At 32.0% G+C, this 24,379-nt stretch overlaps 1 protein-coding gene and 1 non-coding gene across 2 annotated transcripts; one reads left to right on the top strand and one right to left on the bottom strand.

Moving 5' to 3' along the window:
* Positions 1-53: 53 nt before the first annotated feature.
* LOC113705297 (uncharacterized) lies at positions 54-6,180 on the bottom strand. The gene is made up of 6 exons (XM_027227104.2): positions 5,909-6,180; positions 5,743-5,799; positions 3,770-3,923; positions 847-944; positions 694-759; positions 54-416 (listed from the first exon to the last, which is right to left on the bottom strand). The coding sequence occupies exons 1-6, from the start codon at positions 6,035-6,037 to the stop codon at positions 378-380; spliced, it is 543 nt and encodes a 180-aa protein (XP_027082905.1). The 5' UTR covers positions 6,038-6,180; the 3' UTR covers positions 54-377.
* LOC113707539 (U2 spliceosomal RNA) lies at positions 5,171-5,373 on the top strand. The gene has a single exon (XR_003452264.1). It is a non-coding gene; the product is annotated as a U2 spliceosomal RNA (small nuclear RNA).
* Positions 6,181-24,379: the final 18,199 nt, after the last annotated feature.

Here is a 24,379-nt window from a genome sequence, read left to right as displayed (position 1 = left end):
AAATCCTGCACTTTTAGATGCTACAGGAATAAACAAAACTGAGTCAATGCATATGCTAGAAAGGATAACTACTACGTGCATTCAAATTCTTGAGCCTAGGGATCCAAAAGATTATCTTAAATTGCCTTAACAATGTTATTTTAAGATCTAATTAGGAAATAAATAATGGTGTCATCAGAGAACAAATCTGAAGCCCTTACAAACAAAATTCATAAATTGCTCCTGCCACATGGACTTTTAAATCACAGAAGGATGACAATAAAGGAAACATATCCGGCAACATGAACACCGATGGCAGTGAGCAAAATTCACCATACTTCAAGAACCCATTCATTCAGAAGCGCTGCCAGGAAATTTGGAAGTGTGCACAGTTCAGTTTAGAACAGAGAAAAACCGCCACCAGAATACTCGACCTCCTGAAAAGAGAGACTCCTTGATGTCACAACAGATATTAAAATTTATGTTAAAAGGAGCTAGCTATTAATCATTTTCAGTAGTATACTGAAGACGGTCACAAATAAAACATTCATCAAATTAATGGAGCATAGCTAAATGTAGAAACAGTTGTTGTTGGTTCTAAGCATGAGCAACATTTCATGGCCATAAAAAATGTCACAAATCTCTTAAAGTTGAATGCAGACAAAAGAAGGCAGAAAAAAAAAAAGCAGGATTCAGATTTTCTAAAAAATCCACCTGAGCAGGCGGCAAGGATGAAACCCAATCTGATGCGTGAGTTGGAAGAAGGCCCAATGTATTGAGCTGCCAGAAAACAAACAAGTGATGAAAACTTTAAAACCTCGTATGGTTAATTAACAGAACAAGACAAAGCATCAGAAAACAACCTACCTTCCATACACCTAGCCCTAAACCAACCAGATTAAGGGCAATGTATACCAATTTTGGTCCAAGAAGGTCCACTTTATTGTCCTTGTAAGGCTCAAAAACTGCAAAACAAATTTCCAACAATTAGCTCTCCTTTTTAAGAGAAAATTGACATTGGAAACTTGAAAGGTGAAATAAAGCTAAAGTTCCATGACAATTCATTATTTTCAAAATTGAGACAGAGACTGCCATACACGTAACTTTATTTAAAGTTTCAAACTTTCAAAAGCATGAAAATTTATTCTGAAAAAACATTACTCTAAAGCTCATGGGAAATGACTCTCTGGCTCTTACCATTTAGGCATGGCAAAAACCATCTTTTAACAGTTAAAAAAATGCTACCAACATAAATATACACACAGGCCGATGCCCACCCACTTATCAAGACACGCCCAAGTTCACACACAGACAGGTGTGTGTCTCTGTGTTATCTGTAAGAGTAAGCATATATGTGGAATAGACCCTAATACTTCACAAGGAGAGAAAGGATTATTTGTCCTGCATAAATTTGGACACTGCATTGTCATTTTCTCTCCTAAGACCTACTAATCTGAATACTGTATGAAAAGTAATAACTTCCCAGCCTTACTAGATATGAAGACTGAAAAGCTCTGTTTAAATGGAATTTCCAATAAGGCCTCAGCAGTTGGCATCAAAAAGTGCTGTAAACACTACTACAAGACTATCCATAAGAAAAATAATAACAAAAATTTTACCAAAATCCCCATACTTGAACAAACAACCTTAAAATATAAAAAGCTCCAAATCATATGAATTAACAGGAAATGGAAATGGGCCTATGAGGTTATACTGTTCTAACCGAAAGTATAAAGCCAAAATCACCATGCTTGCCACAATGAATCTCAACACAGAATCCACGCCACCAATGTCTTTCCATGCCATAGCATGTTCAGATAATGGGATGCACATTGCTTTTTACTATTTATGTTTGAGATTTTGCAAATGATATTCCTTGAAATCTTTTCACTAAATCTTCCAAGTTGCCCTTTCAGCCAAAAGTAATGATTAGTCACCAAGATTCAATGCTAGTGATGTGACTACCAAGGGTTTGAAGTAGCTGGTGAAGGTATAAAACTGAAGGTTAAAATTCTTCCTGAGAAACTATAACATGTTATCCACTTGCCAGAAAAACTTCAACACATTATCAAGCCTACATAAGATGTGAAGAGGTAAACAAGAGAAAAAGGAAGTTATATCACAAGTTTGAAATGAAATCGATGATTAAATCTGCAAAAAGAAGAAAACACTCCAAAATCTAGAGAGAATATCTTGATGCCTCTCATACAAGTCAAGTTCTTTGTAAACACAGGGAAATTGATGCTAGTGCAAAATGTTTGTAATTCAACTCCAAAATTATGAGATGATTGCAGCATATCTTTACCTTAAATCATTTGGGTATTTCATTCAAATGAACATTTACATTTATTGGGGCAGCAATACGTTATCCCAGATATTCTTCTTAAAAATTTTGGGCAGCCATCTTGAAAAATTATAACCATAGAAGTGATCTTTCATTATAATGCATAGCCTCCTAATGCTATTTTCACATGTTAATTGTTATTTCTACATTCGATTGCGCAAAGCCCGGACTTGCTCAAAACACTCAAGCCCAATGACATGCCCATCTTGCAGCAGTTTATACCACACACTTAGAAATGGTTGGGAATTTTGACTAGACCTTGGACCACAGATATGAGAGACCAAATCTTGTTGAAACAAAGAATTCAAGCTTTGCCATGAGCTCTCAATCAAAATAGCTCATTCGAGCTCTATTCCAAAACAAATTCATATTGAGTTTCACCAATATCAAGTCCAGACTCTTTGCTTGCAGCTTAAGTAGAATGCAACCTGAATCCTATTGAAGGGGAAATGCCATAAAATTCCATCAGTACTATGAGTTAAGTAACGGTACATTATACGTTCAATAAGGTGTATGCAATCAAATTCTTCTCTCGGTTATCACCTGCCTCTCTATAAGGAAAAAGCCCACATAAATGCAAAATTTTGTGCCTCCAAAAATGTCTTATGTTTGAGAATATAAGAGTTACTAGAACCTGAAAACAGGAAAAATCTCTCATCTGCAATCCAATGTGCCATGAAACAGGCAACTTACTTACTGCAAAGTGATCCTAGGATGGACACCCAAGTCTCAAAGCATGTTTTATATAGTCAGTTTAAGTAGAATTCCACCAAGCAAGATAATTCACCCACTTTCGTTTATACATCAGTCTCATCAGTCCTGCATTGCATCCTTGTTTTCACGTGACTCACGGTAGTTTTCTTCCAGAATGCACACAAGGTAGATGTTAAGACTTCACTAAATTTACTATTACATCTTGAGACAGGATATTCAAGTTATATGACACTCCATCCAAAACCAATTGGGATGCATTTCCTTAAACTAGAATGACAACAACTAGTTAGGTGACAATTTCACTTGGGAAAATAACAGGAGATATTGAAGAAAGATCATGTTAAAGGGCCCATGTTCACAGACTACAGAACACTTTCAGACTGCAAGACTTGTAACAGTATGTGCAAATTTATGCAAATCAGAGAAGCACGAGTGCTTAGCCACAGGAGCTACAAGTCTAAAGTAAAACACTTTGACCCTAACGCTCTCAGTGATGCTTCTCTCTAAACCAAATAATCGATTAAGGAAAATTACAAATTCTAACTAGCCAGTTAGTTGAGTGATAGACTCAGTGGGTAGAAAAGTGAGAACACAATATTTCTTGTTTATGGTCACTGCAATAGCCTCAGAATTCAGATGTAACTCACAATTTTGTACCAGAGTAACTGGAGGAAAAAGAACATGGAAAAGTAAATAGAAATAATGCTATTGGAGTTCTGATCAATGTCTTACCTTTTCCGACTCCTTGAAGAGCACTTATCGGCTGCCAAAGGGCTGAAAATGTTATACCAATGCTAAACAAATGGACTGTGCTCCCAGCCATCCACATCATGAAACCCATCATCATCAAATTCTTAAAAGGTGCTTGTGCCACCTCCCATGCTTTCTGTTCATAAAAATTATATGACATGAAGAGATTCAAGTGTGAGCATTAAAACATATAAAAATAAATCAAACCCTTCATGAACAAACTGGCAGTCTAACACAATATAATATATTCTTTCTTTTATATATATTGTCACACTTCATCTAGTTAACACAAGCTGTTAGACCCATGTAAACTAACATTGGAACATAGTTACAAGCTTCGGCATTGGATTTCATTATCCCAAAAATACAAGGGAATATAAAAAACTTGCAACTTGATCATTGAAAAACTAGAAATTTGATAATAGCCCAACCATATCGAATAATACTAAGGCACACTTCAAGGGATAGACAGTGACTGCAGTGAGTACTACTATGGGAAAATAAGAGAAAAATGTCAATGGATAGACATTGACTGCAATAGATGGCGCCACTAGTTCGGGCATTGCTTACTGACTGCCACAACAAAATTGGCCACTAAGATAATTTCTGCTATCATAGGGAATCTCTAATATCCCAAGTGCATCTCCCTTCCAAAATCCCAGAAGAAAAGTATATTTACTTCAAAAGAAAAAGAAATACAGAGATAACCCAGCTAATCCATAATCAGAATAAGAAGACAAATTACATTTCCAATTTTACATTTTACCATCTTTCATAACCAGACATTTTCTAGGCTTTAGGGTGTCTGACCAACATCTCAGAAATTTTCAAACTATAATCATGGAGGGAAGAAAAAGAAAACCAGAGAAGACATTCTGAAGCAAAGTATTTCTCATTTTTCAAAAACAGCTATGCTATAAAGGTGTATTATTGCATCTAATGAAGAAAACAGTCCAAAATACCTAAGCCTTTGAAGTTTCTGTAACAAGGCAAAAGTAGAAAATAAAAATGGAAACATTCGAGTGACACTCATTATCCTACTTTTCTTCCTGACATGTTCAAGCAAGTGCACTAGAGGTGGAACATTAATTCAGTCTTCAATCGAACAAGATGATGAATCCATCGGTTTTCTGAAGCTGTTCATAATACAGCTCTGAATCCCCATACTTTATCAAGGCCATTTAACGTACTGGAACCACATCATAGAAACTCACCAACCTTTTACAATCATTCACACAAACAAAAGATCGAGGGATCATTCAAACTCTATCATCTTCTCCCCCTTCTTTTCAATGTCTTGCTATTCATCCTATCCACTATAGACATATTCAAGATATGACAAAATCATACTCGACAAGACTGGTATCTGAATATGCCAAGTCTACACCTTTCCCGGCCTTTTAGCTAAAATCCAGTGGGGTATCTCTTCTTAGCAGTTTAATATCTGATAAATGAGCACACAACCCACACGATATTAGCTCAATTTTTTTTCCCCTAAAGTGAGCCCACCACGGTAGCTTGCTGTCAGGGCTCAATCGTCTTAGGTGGCATTGCACTACTTCCTAGGCCTGGATGGAACACCCTATTGACAAGAACAAAACTCACAGAATATTGCATGTGTACTTTTCTTAATGAATGGGCCACCTCACATATGCCAAGTGGTGAATTCCCTATTTGGCTACTTCAGATTTAAAGGATTGGCAGAAGGACGAAAGCCAGTTAAACAACCGAAATTCAATCATACATTATCAAAAACATAAATATAAAAAAAAAAATCTAAACCAAGGAAAATCTCCTACATAATAGCTAAATATTAAAATTTTAAAAATTTAAAAAACCCCAAAAGAAGAAAACAGTCTGCATAACCCTTGAAAGCTGAAAATATAAATATAATACCAGAAATCATGCAAAATATATTATTCATATTAAAAGACCAAAATATCTAGTAAAATTACCTGGGATTTCCAATTGGCTTCAGAATCCTTCTTTTGTTTACTCACCGATGAATCATCCTATTAAAGAAAGTAACACAATCCCATCTATAAAATCAATAAACAAATAAAACCCAGATAGTAAAATATATACAACATATACAGAAATAAAAAGATATAAAAATCGAACCTGATCATGAGATGAGCGAGTGAAGCCAGGAGGGTCAGGGATATCTCGCGATGATGGGGAAGCAGAATTATCAGTGAATTCGACGGCCCATCTACGACCCGAACCCATTATTGCTTTTCCCTTATCCATTTAATCGCACAAGATTGATTCTACTCTTTACTATTGCCGGCACAAGGCTGAGAACAAGATCTATCAGTTCTTACCGGTTATCTGTACTCAGCTATAAAACTGTAGGAAGAAAAAAAGGGAATCGTTTAGCCGTTTAGGTTCAATGTTTTTTGGTACTTTGGTTTTGTGTCTATTTATTGAGAGGGCTAATTACACTAAAGCCCACCTGAAAGCCAGCACTACAACTTTGCCCTTGTGATTAATACCAAACAGCAAATTCGGTTTGGATATTCAACCGGGGATAGATAATCAATTCTCGGTTAGAGAAAGTCGCATGGACAATTTTACCCCTAAAAAGCCAAAAAATATGTATTGTATTACTATTTATTTTTTTTTTTGAAATTTAACTGTTGATTTGAGTATGAGTTACGAGTTACTCTTTAGCATTTTACTATTGATTTGAGCTCCATTAATCTTAAAATGTAAAAGTTAATTATGGGCTTTGTTTAGATTTTTTTTTACTAACAAAGTTAATTTTTTTATGATAAAACTACAATAAGGGCGGGCAAAGCCACTGCCCGTGCCCAACATTTTCAATAATATTTCTGAACAAATTTGGGAGGAAAAATTAGTCTCAGTAAGTGTAGAAAATCGACTTCCTATGAGGCAAAGCAAATAAAAATGGAAGTCACTGAAATTATAATTAAACATAGATCCAATAGTCACTTGTTCTTTACACATATTAGCATGCATTGCTCTATAAAAGCTATTTGAGCAATGGGTGCTGATATGTTGTCAAACAAATAGTGCATATAATCTGCCATCCATAATATCATTATGCAACTCCTGCTAAACATAAATATTAAAATACATTATTCTATCAAAAGTTATTGGAGCAATGGATTCTACTACTCCATTAAAAGTACAATGTAGATAACCAACATGGCAGTGTAAATACCAAAAGATCAGACAAAGTCTTTACCAGATTCTAGTTCTCTTCTTTAGTTTTGTCTTTAGGGTTGCTCAGAAGCAGTTTTTTTGGTGGGTGAAGCTATAGCACTAAACTTATCACCAATTTTATGGGTGGCTGATGTTGATATCGTCACTATCACATCTTCATGTTCACTCTTAGGAAACTGAAGGCTTCTCTTTGAGCTAGCCATTGTAGGGATCAATCTTGTTCTTTGGACAGTAGAGTCAACAATTTCTTACAGGATGAGTTTTGTAGTTGGTGTGAAGAGTAGTGGGTCAGCTGCTTCCTTTTCCTTGCTGCTTGATCTAGTAGTCAATTAAGGGTTGGTAGTAGTATCTACTGAGTTATGCGAGGCTAGGGATTATCTTCTGAGCTATGCGTCGCAAGAGAAAGGCCCAACACTTCGTCAATAGCATAGCTTTTAATGATATTATTTCTCCTTTGAGACTATTCCTAAAAAGTGGTCTCGTGGGTTTTGAAAAAGTAGCCTATTCTGTATCTTCTGAGATAGTCCCTAATTTCATCGTTGACTGCAATACCCTGCATTAAAATAGCTGTAATTAGTTTGGAATATATTTGTCCAAATAAATAAATAGAGTTGTCTAAATATTAGTAACAGATCTGTAGAGCATTATAAGCTTATAAACTAACATTTTCTTCTGATTGTTTCTATTGCAGAGCATTATACTCAATCATCATCTTCTATGCATCTGTGTCATATATGCCACAATCAATGCTTCTTGAGGGATTAGTAATTGTGATTCCAATGTGACACCTTAAATAACATAAGATAAGCAAGTTTTGGTTTGAGCAAGAAATGAACTAGGATACAAATGTGTTTTTAACTGTTTAGAGTGTCAAGGATCACTTGACTTCAACCTCAATTCCTTGCTTGCATGATGGACATTTGATGATCCATTCAATATCAGCACTGACTGACTTGAGTTAGTTGCTACAAGTAGCGTAGCAAAATTGGTTTCGGTCAGGTATTAGTGCTATATCTCCAGATATCCATGTTGCTCTTTGTTGAGTGAAAAAAGGGAGGGTACTCATATGGTCAGCATGGTCATAGTCTTTTTTAGATTTGAGATGGAGAAGTTATTTCTCAGTTTAGATGACAAGCATAACTCCATACTTACAGTTGCAAATGAAGCCTAAGCATCATGAATGCTCTTAATATCCTATTGTGTTGGAGGAGGCAAGAGTAGAGTAGCATTTTTATATGCTTTTGCATTTAAGAGCTGTCTGATCTCCTTTTTGTTGATATTGTACCTATACCATATATTTAGTAGACAAACATCTAAGCATTGATAGTGAAAGATTATTAACCTGGCGGGAGGGGTGGGTTAGGTAGTACGGAGGGAAGGAGTGTAAGCGTGAGGTCTCGGGTTCGAATTCTCTTACTTACACTAAAAAAAAAATACTAACCTTAGAAGCTAGAGAGTTGACAAAAGATAGGTTGTAGGTCAATTTACCATTGCCTCAGTAGGAGTTCTTCTTGGACTGGTCAATTAATATAGATTCTAGATAGTCCAATTGTGCTAAAAGATAAATCTGACATGAAAACAAATGTAATGTTAACATAGAGTACTCATAAATCTGATAGGTAATATATAAATGACTATTAAAGTTTACTAATACTCATTGCCAAAGATAGTCACTTTCACTTTCATAGCAAATATCATAGGCACACTGCTAACAATGTTAACAAGTATGGTGCCTTCATCTTCTTGAAAGTCATTTTACAAGATTAAGAGCGTGAGCTTTTTTCCTGAGAATAATACAATAGTAATGAGTAAGATGACAGGAACTCTCAACTTAAATGTTAAATGGTATTCCTTGGATTCAACTAGATAATCTTCATTTACAGTGACAAATCTCTGGTAATAACATCTGGAAATGTTTCTTTGCATGGAAAGGCATGTATCACAAGAGTCTTGACACTTAGATTTTAAGGAAAATGTTAGTGAACATCATAAATAAGAATACTATAATGTTAAAAATGGGAATAACAAATCATTTTTATCAAGATATTACTGGTAAGTGCAGTACCTTATTCAACAAACTTATGTATATCATAAAACTTGCCAAATTTGAATGAACATGAAAGTGTAGGAGGAATTGGCTCAATAAATCGTACTACCAAAGTTGAAGTTGAGAATCCAAGAGAATCCATAATCACTGACTTTGTAGATAGGAGAAACCGTACGTGATAACAGTCACACTAGATATGTAATATCGGTGGTACGGTATGAGTATGTTTTTGAACATTCAGAGATAGTTATCATATATATGCAGCAAGCAAAAAACTTGGTTCCCTATTTAGGACAACAATTAGTTGATAATCAAATTAATACTAATATCTACTATTCATGTTTCTATAATTTGAATACATGCATTAATTGATCTAAATTATTAGTTGTTATATGTGTGTGTGTGTGTGTGTGTGTGTGTGAGTTCTAAATTGTCAGCTGACTACATACATTTATTTAGATTATATATAATGTGAATAGCATTCATTGTTTACATGGAAACAAAGAGCTCATCCATGAAATGAAGCTTTCGATTAATTTTTGTTTCTTTGTTCATATTGATGGAAACGATAAGATAAATCTGCAACTAGTAGATAACACGTTTGAATGAGATATAGCTTATGAGCTAATTGGTAGTGGAGTGCTATCTTTAATGATAGCCAAGAGCAGCAAGTTAGAAAGAAAATAAGAAAATGACTGAAATTGTGAGAAGTCATCAAATTAAAGGAAATCAAAGTGTAACGTATCAGTAAAATATATATGAACATTAAAATATATCAAAGTCCAAATTAAAGGAAGTAAAGTAAAATGAAGTGTTTAGTTACATGTACAATATATTTTTGTTGGAGAATATTCTTAGTAAAATAGCATTTGTAATCACAAAAATGGTTAGCTTAATAGTTTAAAAGCTTGTTGAGAGTTAAGTAAAATATTCCAGTTGTGTAACCTATTAATGATTTGATATTAATGGATGTGTATTGAATGATCTTGGTGTTAATTATTTAGAAAAGTGAATTTAATTAAGGAAAATATTCAAATGTGTGCATTTATATCATAAGTCATGTCTAATTTAAGTGTAAATCATTTGGAAAACTGCTATTAATTTGGAAAAGAGTAAAAATAAAAAGAAAAAGTGCAAGTAATGTGTGCAATCACAAAATAAATTATGTATAACTTAAGTATATTAAGAATTGATCAGTGCAACTGATAATACATCATACACATATGATCCTTTTTGTGAGTATATTAAGGGATAGGATTTGTATTAAATCCACTATATCTACATGTATATACAGTTTATCCATTTAAATGCAAATCCAGATCAAACCTTAATGAGTTTATAAAAGAAGACCCATATGTACTAAATTATGGACACCTGTGGCCTTTTCTCATGATAAAATAGGGTTATTATCACTTTACCCTCTTAACGTTTAGTATACTATCAATTTTCCCCTTAACGTTATCTTTTATAGCTAATTTGGGAGTTTAGGATAGAAAAGAAAAGAAAAGAAACCTTAAGTTATGAAAGAAAAGAAAGGATGAGAAAAGAAAAGAAGAGATGTTGATGTTGTTTGGGAGTTTAGGTAAGAAATGGAATGATTTGGGATATATATGTCAATAAAAATTTGTTCAATACCCATTTGAGGATAAAATGGACATTTTTAAAAATTTTGTTAGGCTTTCTCAACTTTCCTTTGCTTTCTGGCCACATTTGGACGGAAAAGTATAACAACTATGGCAGCAACATACCATCCATCCAAATCCTTTGGTTTCCTTTCTTTTCCATCTCTTAAAAAGTCCCAAATGGCAGAAAGAAAGTTTTTGTTCTCCTTTCTTTTCTTTTCTTATCAAATCTGATCATCCAAACTAGCTGTTAATCACTTTACACCCAAGCTTAACGGTCAAACTTAACGGAGTTTGTTAATTAAAGTGAAAAGACATGTTTAACTCTTAAAATTATTATCACTTTACCCCCATAAAATATAGTCATATTATCAATTTATCTTCTAGAGTTATTTTTTAGGCAATTTGCCCTACCATTAAACCAATTTAGCAAGTTAAAAAACTTTAGAAGAAAATACCCTCTTCTTTGCATAATAAAAATAATAAAAAATTTAGAGTGACTCTTCTCCTTTTTGGTATCAAGGAAAAAAAAGTCAAAGTATTAATTTCTTTCTTCTTGGCAATCTTATTAATATTGAAAAAAATAGAAAGATGGAGATGGGGAGGGGGAGGGGGAGCTCAATTTTCGTGACGGTAGCTCACGACGTCTTGGTGACCACGGTGTATGAAACACCACATTCTTGCTTGGTGAGTATACTACTCACTTAATTGTTACAATGTGGCTTTGTTATATATGAATTTGAAGCCTTGAAGGCTTACTTGGCTATTGGAATTGATAGAGGTGAGGGTGTACTTGATCGCCCTCACCCCCTTGTGATTTCATTCATGACTGTCTACTGTTATACTGAAATACTGCACTGGCTATATGAGTTATTGAATTGCAATCCTGGAAAACTGATTTGGTGTTGTTTGGACGATGTCTAACGACCTCACTGTATTACTGAGCTCAACCTCGTTTGGTGGTCATTTGGATCGAGCCGGCAAGGGCTTGGTCGTGATACGTGACATACCACGGGGACTGTACTGAGGAACCTTGTAGTAATGAGACTCTCGGTAAAAAAGAATTACAAATAAAAAAGAATTAAATACTTTTATTATTTTAAAATTATTTCACTTTTTTTATTTTAAAGAATTAAATTATTTTAATTTTTTTGTTTACCACCAAATTACAATCCTAATCTCAACAACCTTAAAGTAATACGATAATGTTAAATTTTTCTTTATTTTCTTTTTTTTTTTGCAAAATCTAATTTTTTGTCTCCTTCTTTCCTATCTCCTTTTCTTTTCCTATTATTAATAAATGTGAAAAAAAGAAATTTGAGAAAACCTTTTTTATTTTTATGTTTTTCGATCTCTTAAAGTGAAAAAAAAAAAAAAGAATAACCATTCCAACTTTTTTATTTTTAATTATATATAAAAGGGTAAATATATTTAAAATTTTTTTACCATAGTAGTTAGGTTAACGATGAGGTAAAATGTCTAGAAAATAATGTTAAGAACTAGAGTGATTATATCACTATAATCTAAACGAATAAAGTGATAATAACAATGTAGTAATGCTATAAAATAAAAGGGTATTTTTGTCTAAAAATTTTTAACATATTGAGTTGAATTGCTTATAGGGGTAAAGTGATTAAAGATAACGTTAGGAGGTAAACTGATAGTAGTGATATAGTTTAAGGGGGTAAAGTGATAATAACCCTGATAAAATATGAATTCTAATTAATATCCCTAGATCAGTTGGTAAGGAAGTAGAATAGTGCCTAACTAAATTGAGTACTACTACTGGAATTGAGTACTATTTGAGTACTAACAAAATTGAGTACTACATTTAATAATGAACCCCATATATTGTCTTTTTAATTCTCACATTTTAATCACTTTAATAATAAAGTATATACCTAAGAGTCAGTTACAACAAAGCATTGGATGCTTTAAGATGGAATTCGTCAAGCTTACTGTATATGATTCTTTTCAATGATCTGGACCAAAACAGTCCATTTCTTTGATTCTTTCTTTATGTCTAGCACTTGAGAGATATGCCTAGACATTTTGACTTGCAAGTTCATAGTTGTGTTAATGAAAATCCTCACTAGTCTGAAACATATTTGACTATGGTAAGATTAAGAAGGAGAGATTCAGTGAGTTGAACATAAAGTAAGAAGAAAATTTTAATCATACTTGATTTGTTATCTAGAGTTCAAATTTTTCTAAATACAACTAATCATGATAAAACTCAAAGGAAGGAATTTAGTCTGTTAAATATGAAGTAAGAATGAATTTTTAGACAACTTTTTTACTAGTTATTGGGAGTTGATATTTTTGTCAAATGTATTTGACCATGGTAATAGTAAGGAGCAATTCGATGAGGTAAATATAGAGTAACAAGTTATTTTTAATTATACTTAAGTAGCTATTGAGATCTAAAATTTCTTTAAAACTTCTTTATACACAATATTTTTTGTTTGGTCAATTTGTAGAGGAGCAAAATATATTGGTTTTATTAACAATCTCACAGCGGAAGCGTCTTTGCTTGAGATAGAGTAACATATAATTGATCATAGAAAAATACTAGTTCTTTTAGGTATATCCCTACAAAATCGAATGTCTATCCTTGCGCTTTTTGTGGTTATTGCAGAGCACAGGCGAATAGGAAATTGGGTTGTCTTATATGGCATTGGATATTGCTCATCATTTGGTGCTGGCATAGAAATTCTATAAATAAAAACATATTTGCTAGAAAAATCACCAAATGAAATCCTAGCATGAATGACATTTTTACTCAGGGATATGACTATGAGTCTCATACCATTGCGTAATCCTTTAGGAGGATCAATATTTCTCAGACGGATTATTAGCACATTTGATTTTAACAATAATCTATATGGTGGCAAACCACTAGGAGTTAGGGTATTTAATAGATCAATGTACTCAACTTGTTGGTTTTCATTGAGCGTCTCATCATAACTCAAGTATTCAGTTAATTCACCTAGATACTTATCTATGAGAACATTATTTATCTGATTTACAAAGTTATTCTTTGTAGTGAAAATTAACCTCTTCTATGAAAAGGGCACTGTTTTGGAGTGACTACTGAACTCAGGATACACGATATCAATCAACTTTTGAAGAGCATCAATTTCATAGATATAATTGATTAAGATTGAAAATGGGATTTTTACCATGTCATTAGATTCTGTTTGTAATGTCCCATCTCTAATTCTTAATAGAAATTCACTAAATGAGGGATATGACTTGACTCTCATATTTTCACTCAGATTGAGTTTCTCAAGTTTCTGCGATTATGGAGAATTTATTGAACACGAATCTATCATTTTATTTTTTGTTCCTTTTTGAACAAATGGAAGTGTTTGTCTAAAGTCACCTCCTAGAACAACTACTTTTCCCCCAAAAATATCTTTTGAATCCATTAGGTCATCTAAGAGATGATCTAAAACTTCAATAGTAGCTCTCTTACACATAGGCACTTGATCCCAAATGATTGTTTTTTTTTCTTTAATAATCAATCTTAAAAAGTTTTGTTTACTAATTTTACAAGGTATACTATCTTAAACATCTATGGAAATTTTAAAATGGGATTGTACAGTCCTTCCACTAAGTAAAATAGAAGTTGCGATTCCTAACATAGCATTTGTGAGTGCAAGAAATTCTCTTATTCTTACATCTGCTAGAAGGGTTTTATAGAGAAATGCTTTTCCCATGCCGCCTGGATCATCTATTAAAAAAGGTACGGAGTTTGTAATTTATGGTCATGCATCTGAGCGACAAAATGTATCTAAATACTGAACTGTTTAAAGACGAAATTCCTTACCAACCTTTTAGGCTAATTGTGAAATTTACAAGTTATCTCTGTATCATTTACACATGTTTTAAGGATGAAAAGTTTGGTTACTTTGAGCTTATTTTCTAATATTAATCCCATCTTCTTTTTGAAACATTTCATTTGATCGGGTTAGTCTCATAAGAGAGGCTGCTTGAGAAGATATGCTCCAAATTGGATACGCATTATCCAACCTGCAGATCGGGGTTTAGCTTGGTTTGTGGTATAGCCATCCAAGCAGTTTGAGTCAAAAAGATTGATTCTAAAATTAAACTACTCCTGAATTGGTTCATTTCTTTAGTCTTCAATTACTAACTAGTTTTGTAACCGTTCATTGAACGGGAATCTTTGAAAAATAGTAAACTATTTAGTCAATTTTATAAAAAATGTTGATATGAAATACAAATTTAATGTATATTTTATTATAACCTTTCTTAAGTATATTACTATATGCGCATTGTAATATAAAGTATTCTTATAATATAAATTTGAACATCTAATTCAGTAAATAATAATTCAAAATTGGAAAAAATAACATTCGACAATACCATAATATTCAAAAACTTGAAAATAAATAAAAAGTGCAGTAAATAGTATCAAATAATATTCTACTCTTTAGAAACTTGTTTTTGTTTTTCTTCTGTTTGAATATTCTCCTCGATTTGTCCGTGCAAATCAGCATTTATTAATTTTCCATTATCACTGCATGATAGCAAAGCAGGATAACTAAGTATAAAAGAATAAATGATTTATTGCATTCAAGGTTGTGTATAACAATACGTAAAGATTATAATTTAAGAAAGTAAAATAATATATTAAATCTACCTTCTCATGCAAATCTTTTTATGAAGATTCCCTTCCTCTGTGGTTTTTGTTGAATGAACTTGAACCCTTTGATGAATGATTCATATGAAGTGTATTGAAATGTTGTTGATTAGAATCATTTGTTATACTAATTGGGATCTGAGGAGAAGATACTCCAGATTGGTATCGGTTGTTGGTTCCACCAATCTGATAATGATTTATCAAAATTAAAGGCAAAAATATTATGTGAGATATAATATGTGAAATATAAGAGAAATTTATTACTAATTCAAGATATATTACTAATCCTATGTGTTCATAAAAAAAATAAACAGAAAATAAAACAAAAAAAAAACAAAAGGAGTGGAAAAAAAATGAAGATCAACATGCCTTTTTTAAAAAAAATATTTATTGAAAGAAGATGTACCTGATAATCAAGAGGAGTGGAAACCCAAAATCAATGTTTTAATGTGTCAACCGCTTGCACTGAAAATACCTAACCATGAATTTGATACTTGAAATCAATATATTAGAGCCTATATATAGTGTAGGCATAAGAAATAAGAATTGATAAGAACATTAAAAGTAGGTTTATCTTGATTTAAGTTGTTTATAGTACGTAATTTTGGGTAGGAAATAAGAATCCTATAATATTAAAATATTTTATCAAAAATAAAAGTCCGTTCCCAAAACAGATTTTACCTACCTTGAGAGACCACATCAACTATATCAAGTCCTTTAAGTGCATGGACTCCTATGGTGTGGGTCCACACACTAAATACTCCCCACCATCTGGGTAGAGATGTATTGTGAATCTTATAACCTAGCAATGAGTATAACCTGCATGTTTTGATTAACCACGAACGGGTTTATTGGAATTTACAAACCCGTGCTCAAATAGGAATTTATATTTAATCGTACGGGTCAAATACATATAGTTAATTGGATTCAATTAACTTTTTCTTTTCCATAAATTTCGTACTATGCACTATGTTTTGATAACGCACTTAATAATAAAATTTATTAAGAATCCTATTTCAAACATCAGATATTGACTTCTGTTATTAATGGTACCTTTTGAAATTAGTTACTTTTCTACTTCTTGTAGTGATAACAATTTTTATTTACTTCGGTTCCCTATGCAGTACACAAATTATTGGCATGAATTTGGAAATATATCTAATAGAGATATTTATGTCTCTTTTATTTATATCGCATTACTTTCCAGTTCTTTTTTGGGTAGGAAATAAGAATCATATAATATAAAGAATTCTTATAGGAAACAAGAATTGATACATATTTAAACAAAAAAGGAGCAAGCCATGTAGGAAACTACTTGCGTCTCGTTAAGTCACGTAGGAAAAAGAAAACATGAAGAAATAAGAATGAGAATACGACTTTATTATATATATATATATATATATATATATATGATTTTAGTTTGACACAACTTTTTCACTAAGTTAGCTTAGGCAATTAGCATACATCTACATACTACCTGAACTTTTATGGAATGCCTAGGCCTCAAGAGATTGCATGATTTCTTTGTAAGGACGCGAAACAAAGTATAGAGCGAACTTGTAAGGCACTGTTGCTAAATTCAATAGAAACATATGAAAGGATGAAAACATCTTGTTTACTTTTTTTTTTCTATGCTTAGATTCTAGCTTCGATATGGACCTTTTCAATTGATGATAAAATGCGTTTAATCTATTTTATTCTTTTGTTATGTATTTGCAACCTTCTGAAATATATGGTTAGGAAACAACCTGGAATAGGCGTAGATTTTTGTAACAATGGTAAAAACTTAAATTTCTCCATCCTTAGTTTGAAAGAACAACAAATGTAGATGGTGCCGTGCTCTATTTTTTTCGATGAAAAAGAATTTTACAAAAAATGTGCTTTTATTTTTTACAAAATAAAATAAGTGAAAAAGGGCCTAAAATGTGACTTTAGAAAAGGCGAAAATTTAGGCCAAAAATTTAGTCTAAAAAGGGTTGTTAAAAAAATAGGAGTCGTCACTTGGTATTGAGTTTAGGTGTACCAAGTCACCCAAAAATATTTTCAACAAAATAAAAATGAAATAAAACTCTTTTCGACAACTTCAGATTTTTCAAAATAAGAGAAAATGAATTCGGGAGTCAAGGTTGAAGAAAGGGAAGACAAAGGTTTAATCGGTTCAAACCTAAGGTACCTTTTCAACCTAATCTAAACTAATTGTGGGATTTAGTCAAAAATTTCTTAATCTAACCCTTAAATTTATCACATTTAGATGCTTCTTATATGAATGCAAACTTAAATTTAAAAAAGATATCAAAAGGGACAAGATGTCCATTCAAGGTTTAATTAGTACCAATCGCATTAATTGCGATGCCCAAAATAATCCCTTAAAAGGGTTACGAGCATGCAAAGATGAAATTCGAAGAAAAGGGAATTAAATTATATATATAGGTATAAATGGTCAAAGAAAAAGCAATGCAACATAATGGGTACAGGGGAACAAAAACTGGTGACATAATTCTCTTTCTTATAGGATGATTACTGGAATATTTAAGTTAAAAAGCTATAATTGTCCATTTCCTATATTAGAAAAGCAACTCTTCTAGTCTAGACGAGCAAATGAACTAACTTATTTTCTAATCTTCTAAATGAGATGCAATTCTAAATGTTATGATTCACACATATAGAGGGTAAGGGAATAATATAAAAGAAAATATCATGCATATGAAAAAAATAGCCTAAAATAGGAAAATGTGTGAAAATATAATGTATGACACACAAAAGATGAATCTAACGCGTGGATGACATATGGGTCTAGCATTGGATTAGGCCATTTCTAGAAATTTTCACTAGCATTGGACTAACCAAGAAGTGGAGGGAGAAATCACAACTAGTGTTGGATTAGTGTAGTGACGCCATGCATTCATAATACATAATAAAACAAGTAAAACATGAATTAAAACAAGTAAATATTTAAGAGCACATAGCACATCAGCATAATATTTAGATGCAAAAATCCTAAGAAAAGTGGGTAAAACACATAAGCGCATAAACACATGAACACGCAAAACCTATTAACTACAATGGGAGACCTAACTACAATCTAAAATGGGGGGAAATATAATAAAATAAATCTATCTATCATATCTATTATATTGGCCTATCTAGTTACAATTTTTGCAAAATATTATCTATCTATTACATCTTGAGGTATTTAAGTACCTCCCAAATAATTATAAAATTAACGCAACAAACATTAATAGTTTTGAATAAACATTTAAATTAAATAAATAACAAAAAAATGTAGAAACATATAAACATATAGGAGCACGTAGGAGTACATAAGAACATATAATCGAAATTTAAAGGATAATAGAGGTACTTTCCTTTTGAAGTGGTGACTAAATAAGATAAAGTTACCCTATTTATACTCAAAATCAACAAAAAGATAACGACACGAATTTAATTGGAAATAATAATAATAATAATAATAATAATAATAATAATAATAAATGTACTAGATTCGCATAAATATGTCAAACATAAAGAAACTTAAGAACATCTAAAAATTACAAGTTAAAAATACTCAAGAGTAACATAATTAGCTATTAAAGAAAAAAATCATAATAAAGAAAATCAAAAGGTCACTAAGGACTAAAGTGCAAAAATAAGAAAATTTTTAGGATCAAAATATAATTTTTCAAAATTTTAGGGGTCAAAATTATATTAAGATAAATTTTAGGAGCAAAATGCTATTAAATTAAGGACCAAAGTAAAAGAAATTTAAAATATTTGGATTACAATAAAATTATTTAAAAGATTAAGGGTCTAGATTGCAAAATTCAATTTCTAATTTGGCAAAATATGAAGAAACAAAAATTGGGCCTCTTTTTTTTTAATATGTTGGGCTGGATTGCTCTGTAGCCCAAAAGATAACGCAGACCAATCAGCAAAAAAAGACAAATAAGTTCAAAGAAAATTTAGACAAAATTACATATAATAAAACGTTGGGCTTATCTCCAAAATCCAACCACAAAGCCAACCAAAATAATCCATGAGCCCACTAGAAATAAAAACAAATAGCCCAATATTTTCTTTCTTTTTTTTTTTTTTTCTTCTTCTTCTTCTTCCTTTCTCTCTTCTTCTTCTTTCTCGAGACGGCAGAAACTTCAGCCAACGATCATGGCTAACACTGGTGACGGTGCCACCGCCGAACCACCTCCAACCGCCGATTGCCAACGACCTCTCCGATAACAGAAATTCACCAAAATACACCCTCCAACTGGATTTTGTTGCGTAGAATTCATTTTTGGACTTAGTTTTTGCAACAAAAAAAAAAACAAAAAAAAACAAACAGAAAGTGGCAAAATTGACAAAAAAATAGTCTAGTTTTTATTTTTTTAAACCACTCTAATCACCATTAAAATTCATAAAATCTATACCAAAACAACTCTTTTGGATTTTTGCAACTATGACCTTAGTTTGGCAAAAAAAACAACAACAAAATGATACATTAAAGCAAAACAGCCCAAAAATGAAAAAAAAAAATTCAATGCTTTTAACGCTCAAAAACTCCAAAAATTTGAATCACCAAATATTTTTCAGGCCACATACTAGCTATAACCATCTATTTTAACGAAAATGTGCACAAAAACTCACTCCTTTAACTTAATGTTCATTTAGGCATTTTACCAAACACTCAGCATACATACACAAAAATTATTTCCCTTTCCTTAATCTTGTTTATAACTTAGTCCCAAATTTCAACAACATAATAACGACAACAAAACTAACAAAAACAAGAAAAATTAAACAATTAAAACTTGGGTTTAACTTGATTAACAAAGCTGGAAAATACCTCAATGTGAGCAAGAGTTTCTCGGTCAAATTTTTTGAAGGAATTCCTAGGTTTCAACTGTTTGTTGCTTGCTTTATTGTGTTTAATTTGTGTATGGGTGTGTTGTGTGAGAGAAAAGAGAGGGATAGAGCCGAGAGAGTGAAGGAGAGTTTTGAGTGGGAGTGTTTGTGATGGTGTCTTGAGAGTTGAGAGCAATGTTTTAAAAACCGGACCGTTAATTGAACCGGTGAAGTGAAAGGGTCGAAGTTTAACCGGTCGGACCGGTTCAACCTTGGTTCAATGAATTTTTTAAAAAATAATTTATATAAATATATATATGCATAAAATAAGACATGTAATGGACTAATTTAATACTTTAATGCTGAAAAGTTTACTATTTTTGAATAACTTGTATTTTTAAAAATAAATTATTTATTTTTGAATTATAAGTTAAAACAAATAAATTTCATCTCAATTTCAATTATATCTACCAAAAAATCTTAAATCCAACCCAAAAATATCACAATATTTTGAAATTATACAAATTTCACGTCTATGAGAATTTAGACATTGTGAACTTAAGTTTTAATTTACGTTTTGGGATTTAGAGATTGCAATTTAAAAAAAAAAAGTTTGGAGTTTGAAAGAAGTCAAGAGAATCGAAAATAGAAATGCAAACTTGATAAGAAACAAAAAATGAGATAAAAGTAAGTGGTTGTGGCATTAAATAATTTGGGTTAAAAAATAATTCTTTTTTAACTTTTTTAATTTAATGGACAAAAATAAAATTAAAAGATGTAAGAAAACATCAATAAATTAAAAATAAAGATGTTTGATTAAAAAGGGAGTGACAAAAGAAAAGAGGATGGAGAGAGAGAGAGAGAGTTGAAAATTAAAAAGAAAGAGTCATGAGAGAATGAGATTTTGTAAAAAAAATGAAAAAAAGAAATATGAGTGTTTGTTTTATATAAATAAGTTATTAAAAAATTAATAAGATGCAATAATGTATTGGTTACTATATTGGTCTTCTATTACAAAGGTCATGAGAGGAAAACTCGAAAACCGAAAAAAATTGGTTCAATCCGGTTTCAACGGTTTCACGGTTGGACCGTTTTTTGACCGATTTTCTAGCATGGTTAACCCTAACATAGAACCAGACCGGTGCCATGGCCGGTTCGCGGTTCAACCGATCGAACCGGCCTGTCCGATCCGATTTTCAAAACATTGGTTGAGAGAGCCGAGGAGAAGTTTTTTTTTTTTTTTCTTTCTTTGTCGTTAGAGTTGTTAGGTTGTGTCTTATCCTCTTGAACCGAAAAAAAAACTGAGAGATAGAGAGAGCCGAGAGTTGAGAGATTCAGGGAGAGGGTTGGAGTTGTTATTGTGCCAATGTGTTGAGAGAGAGGAAAAAAAAGACCGAGAGAGTGGGGAGTTAGTGAAGGGATTAGGTTGGAAAATGATGATTTTTTATACGAAATGAAAAGAAAAAGCCATGGGATAATATGCTAGTTTCTACCAAATGAAAAGAAACATCAATAGGATAAAATGATGGTTTCTACCAAATGAAAAGAAATATCAATGGGATAAAATGATAGGTTTTACCAAATGAAAAGAAAGATCAATGAAAAATTGGGTGTAAAAAAATGGGTTAATAGTATTTTGGTAGAAGAAATGATTAGAGGGTGTAAAAATTTTTCTTCTTTTTTTCTTTTTCTTCTTCTTTTTTTTAAAGACAAAAAAAATCTACAAAAGCAAGAAAAATGGACATTCAAATGCTTAAAAATAAATGACTCCCTAAAATAGACAAAAATTCAAGAAAATACCAAAAATTATCAAAACTTTGGTGTTTAAGCTTGCCCCTCTTTGTTTGGAGTTTCGAAAAAATTTCAAACAAAAACATAGACACCAAATTACATACTGTCTCTTCTGACTGTACTTGAACTAAAATAAACAAGCCAACACTTGACCAAAATTATTGAACAAAAACAAAAGACGTGACCGAACTCGTGTAGAGTTACCTATGTATTCCGCCATGGGAATCAAGTTAAACGTAGTTCGAATGCAAATGAACAATGAAAAAACAGATGTGTGTCCCGTCAGGGATCTCTCCAGATATAAAGAAGTCATAACTCTCAGAATTTTCAAACATGAAACACAAAACATGTGATAAAATGCAATTACTAAACAAAAACGATCAAGAAAAGTAAGTTATCATAGTGGAAAAAGATGCACGGAGGGATGCAATTACGCTCCAAGAAAGGAGATACAAGGGTGCATGGTGGACGCTGAGACTTGCCAACAGTAAATTGAATGTGATTGTCGTGAATCCAGACTGTTCAATGGGATTGAATCCAAACCCAAACAACTAGTGAAAATTTAAAAATCATTTTAAAACTAAACTGATCTATGGGATCCAACCAAGTCCAAACAATTAATAGATTGGTGGGATCAAATCTAAATCCAACTAAATAACAGATTTGTCGGATAAAAATTCGATCCTAATTAAATAAGAGATTGGTGGAATTGGTGAAATAAAAATTCGATCCCAATTAAATAACGGATTGGTGAAATAAAAATTCGATCCCAATTAAATAATGTCTTGGCGGGATAAAAAATGAACTCAATTAAATAACGAATTGGTGGAATAAAATCCAATCCCAATTCAATAACGAATTGGTGGGATAAAATTTGAATCCAATTAAATAATAGATTGGTAGAATAAAAATCCAAGCTTAATTAAATAACATATTAGTGGAATAAAATTCGAATACAATTAAATAACAGATTGGTGGAAAACAAACTCAAACACAATTAAATAACGGATTGGTGGGATAAAATTCGAAACCAATTAAATAATAGATTAATGGGATAAAATTTGAATTCAATTAAATAACAGATTGATGAAATAAAATCTAAATCCAATTAAATAACAGATTGGTGAGATAAAAATTAGAACTCAATTAACTAATAGATTGGTGGAATAAAAATTCAAATTCAATTAAATAACAGATTGATAGGATAAAATTCAAACCCAATTAAACAACAGATTAGTGGAATAAAACTCGAATCCAATTAAATCATAAATTAGTGGGATAAAATCCAAATTTAATTAAATAATAGATTGATAGGATAAAAATTTGTACCCAATTAAATAATAGATTTGTGGAATAAAATTCGATCCCAATTAAATAACATATTGATGGGATAACAATCTAAACTTAATTAAATAACGAATTGGTGAAATAAAATTCGAACCTAATTAAATAACAGATGCTGTGATAAAATTCGAATCCAATTAAACAATAGATTAAATGAACATGTATCTCAATCCAAGATTGCTGATGGGATTAGACCCAAAACCAAACAACTAGTAGGAGAAATGAAAATATAAGTTCTGAATTTCTAGACTTTAAGAGTGAAATGCATGCTGCTTAAACATGATAAACATAAAATGCATACAACTACAAACTTACTCCATGGATTTGCAATCTTTTTGATTTTTCAAACGTTGGAAGAAGACGAATGGAAGAATTAATTAATTTTTTAATAAATTTTTTTCACAAAGCCAACTTGGAATGCATCGTCAAAATCGAAGTCCATTCCTTTTTTTAAAAAAATTGCCCCAGTGTAAATCATACTCAACTAAACCAGTGCTGCATCATATAAGTCCACTTGCAAAAGAAAAAGGAAATAATAGTTGTTAATCTTGGTCCCTAACTTTTGGATGATCCCTAACTTTTGATGTTTACAAAACAATTGGATGATACTAATATCCCTTCAAGAAATATTTTCAGTCATGAAGCAGATATGATTCAAGATCAAGTGTAATTGAAAGAGACAAAGGAAGCTGAAAGCTGTCGGACGCTTGTGAAGACAGGACCGGACGTCCGATAAAGTGCGCAGTATTTCGGATGTATGAAGAACTGCATCACCGGACGTCCTAAAGAATTAAGACATTCCACCTATCTCATTGACCTCTTTCGGACGCATACATCAGAGATACCGGACGTCCGATAAACTATGCAACACTTCGGACGCAAAGCATTAGAGGTACCGAACACAAGAAACGGGAGTACCGGACGTCCGATACTCCCAACGGCTAATTGATTATTCAGTTGTTTTCTATCCATTGGAACCATTAATAAAACATTTTCTTGGTCTCATATAAATAGAGCATGGTCAGAAACTTTAAACAATTTTTGCACACTAAAGATACAAAAGATATGGGTTAATTCTACTTTGTCCCCTCAAACTA

This window comes from Coffea arabica, chromosome 8c (assembly GCF_036785885.1).
Source record: "Coffea arabica cultivar ET-39 chromosome 8c, Coffea Arabica ET-39 HiFi, whole genome shotgun sequence".
NCBI classification, from domain to species: domain Eukaryota; kingdom Viridiplantae; phylum Streptophyta; class Magnoliopsida; order Gentianales; family Rubiaceae; genus Coffea; species Coffea arabica.
This window is presented reverse-complemented; position numbering and strand designations above follow the sequence as displayed.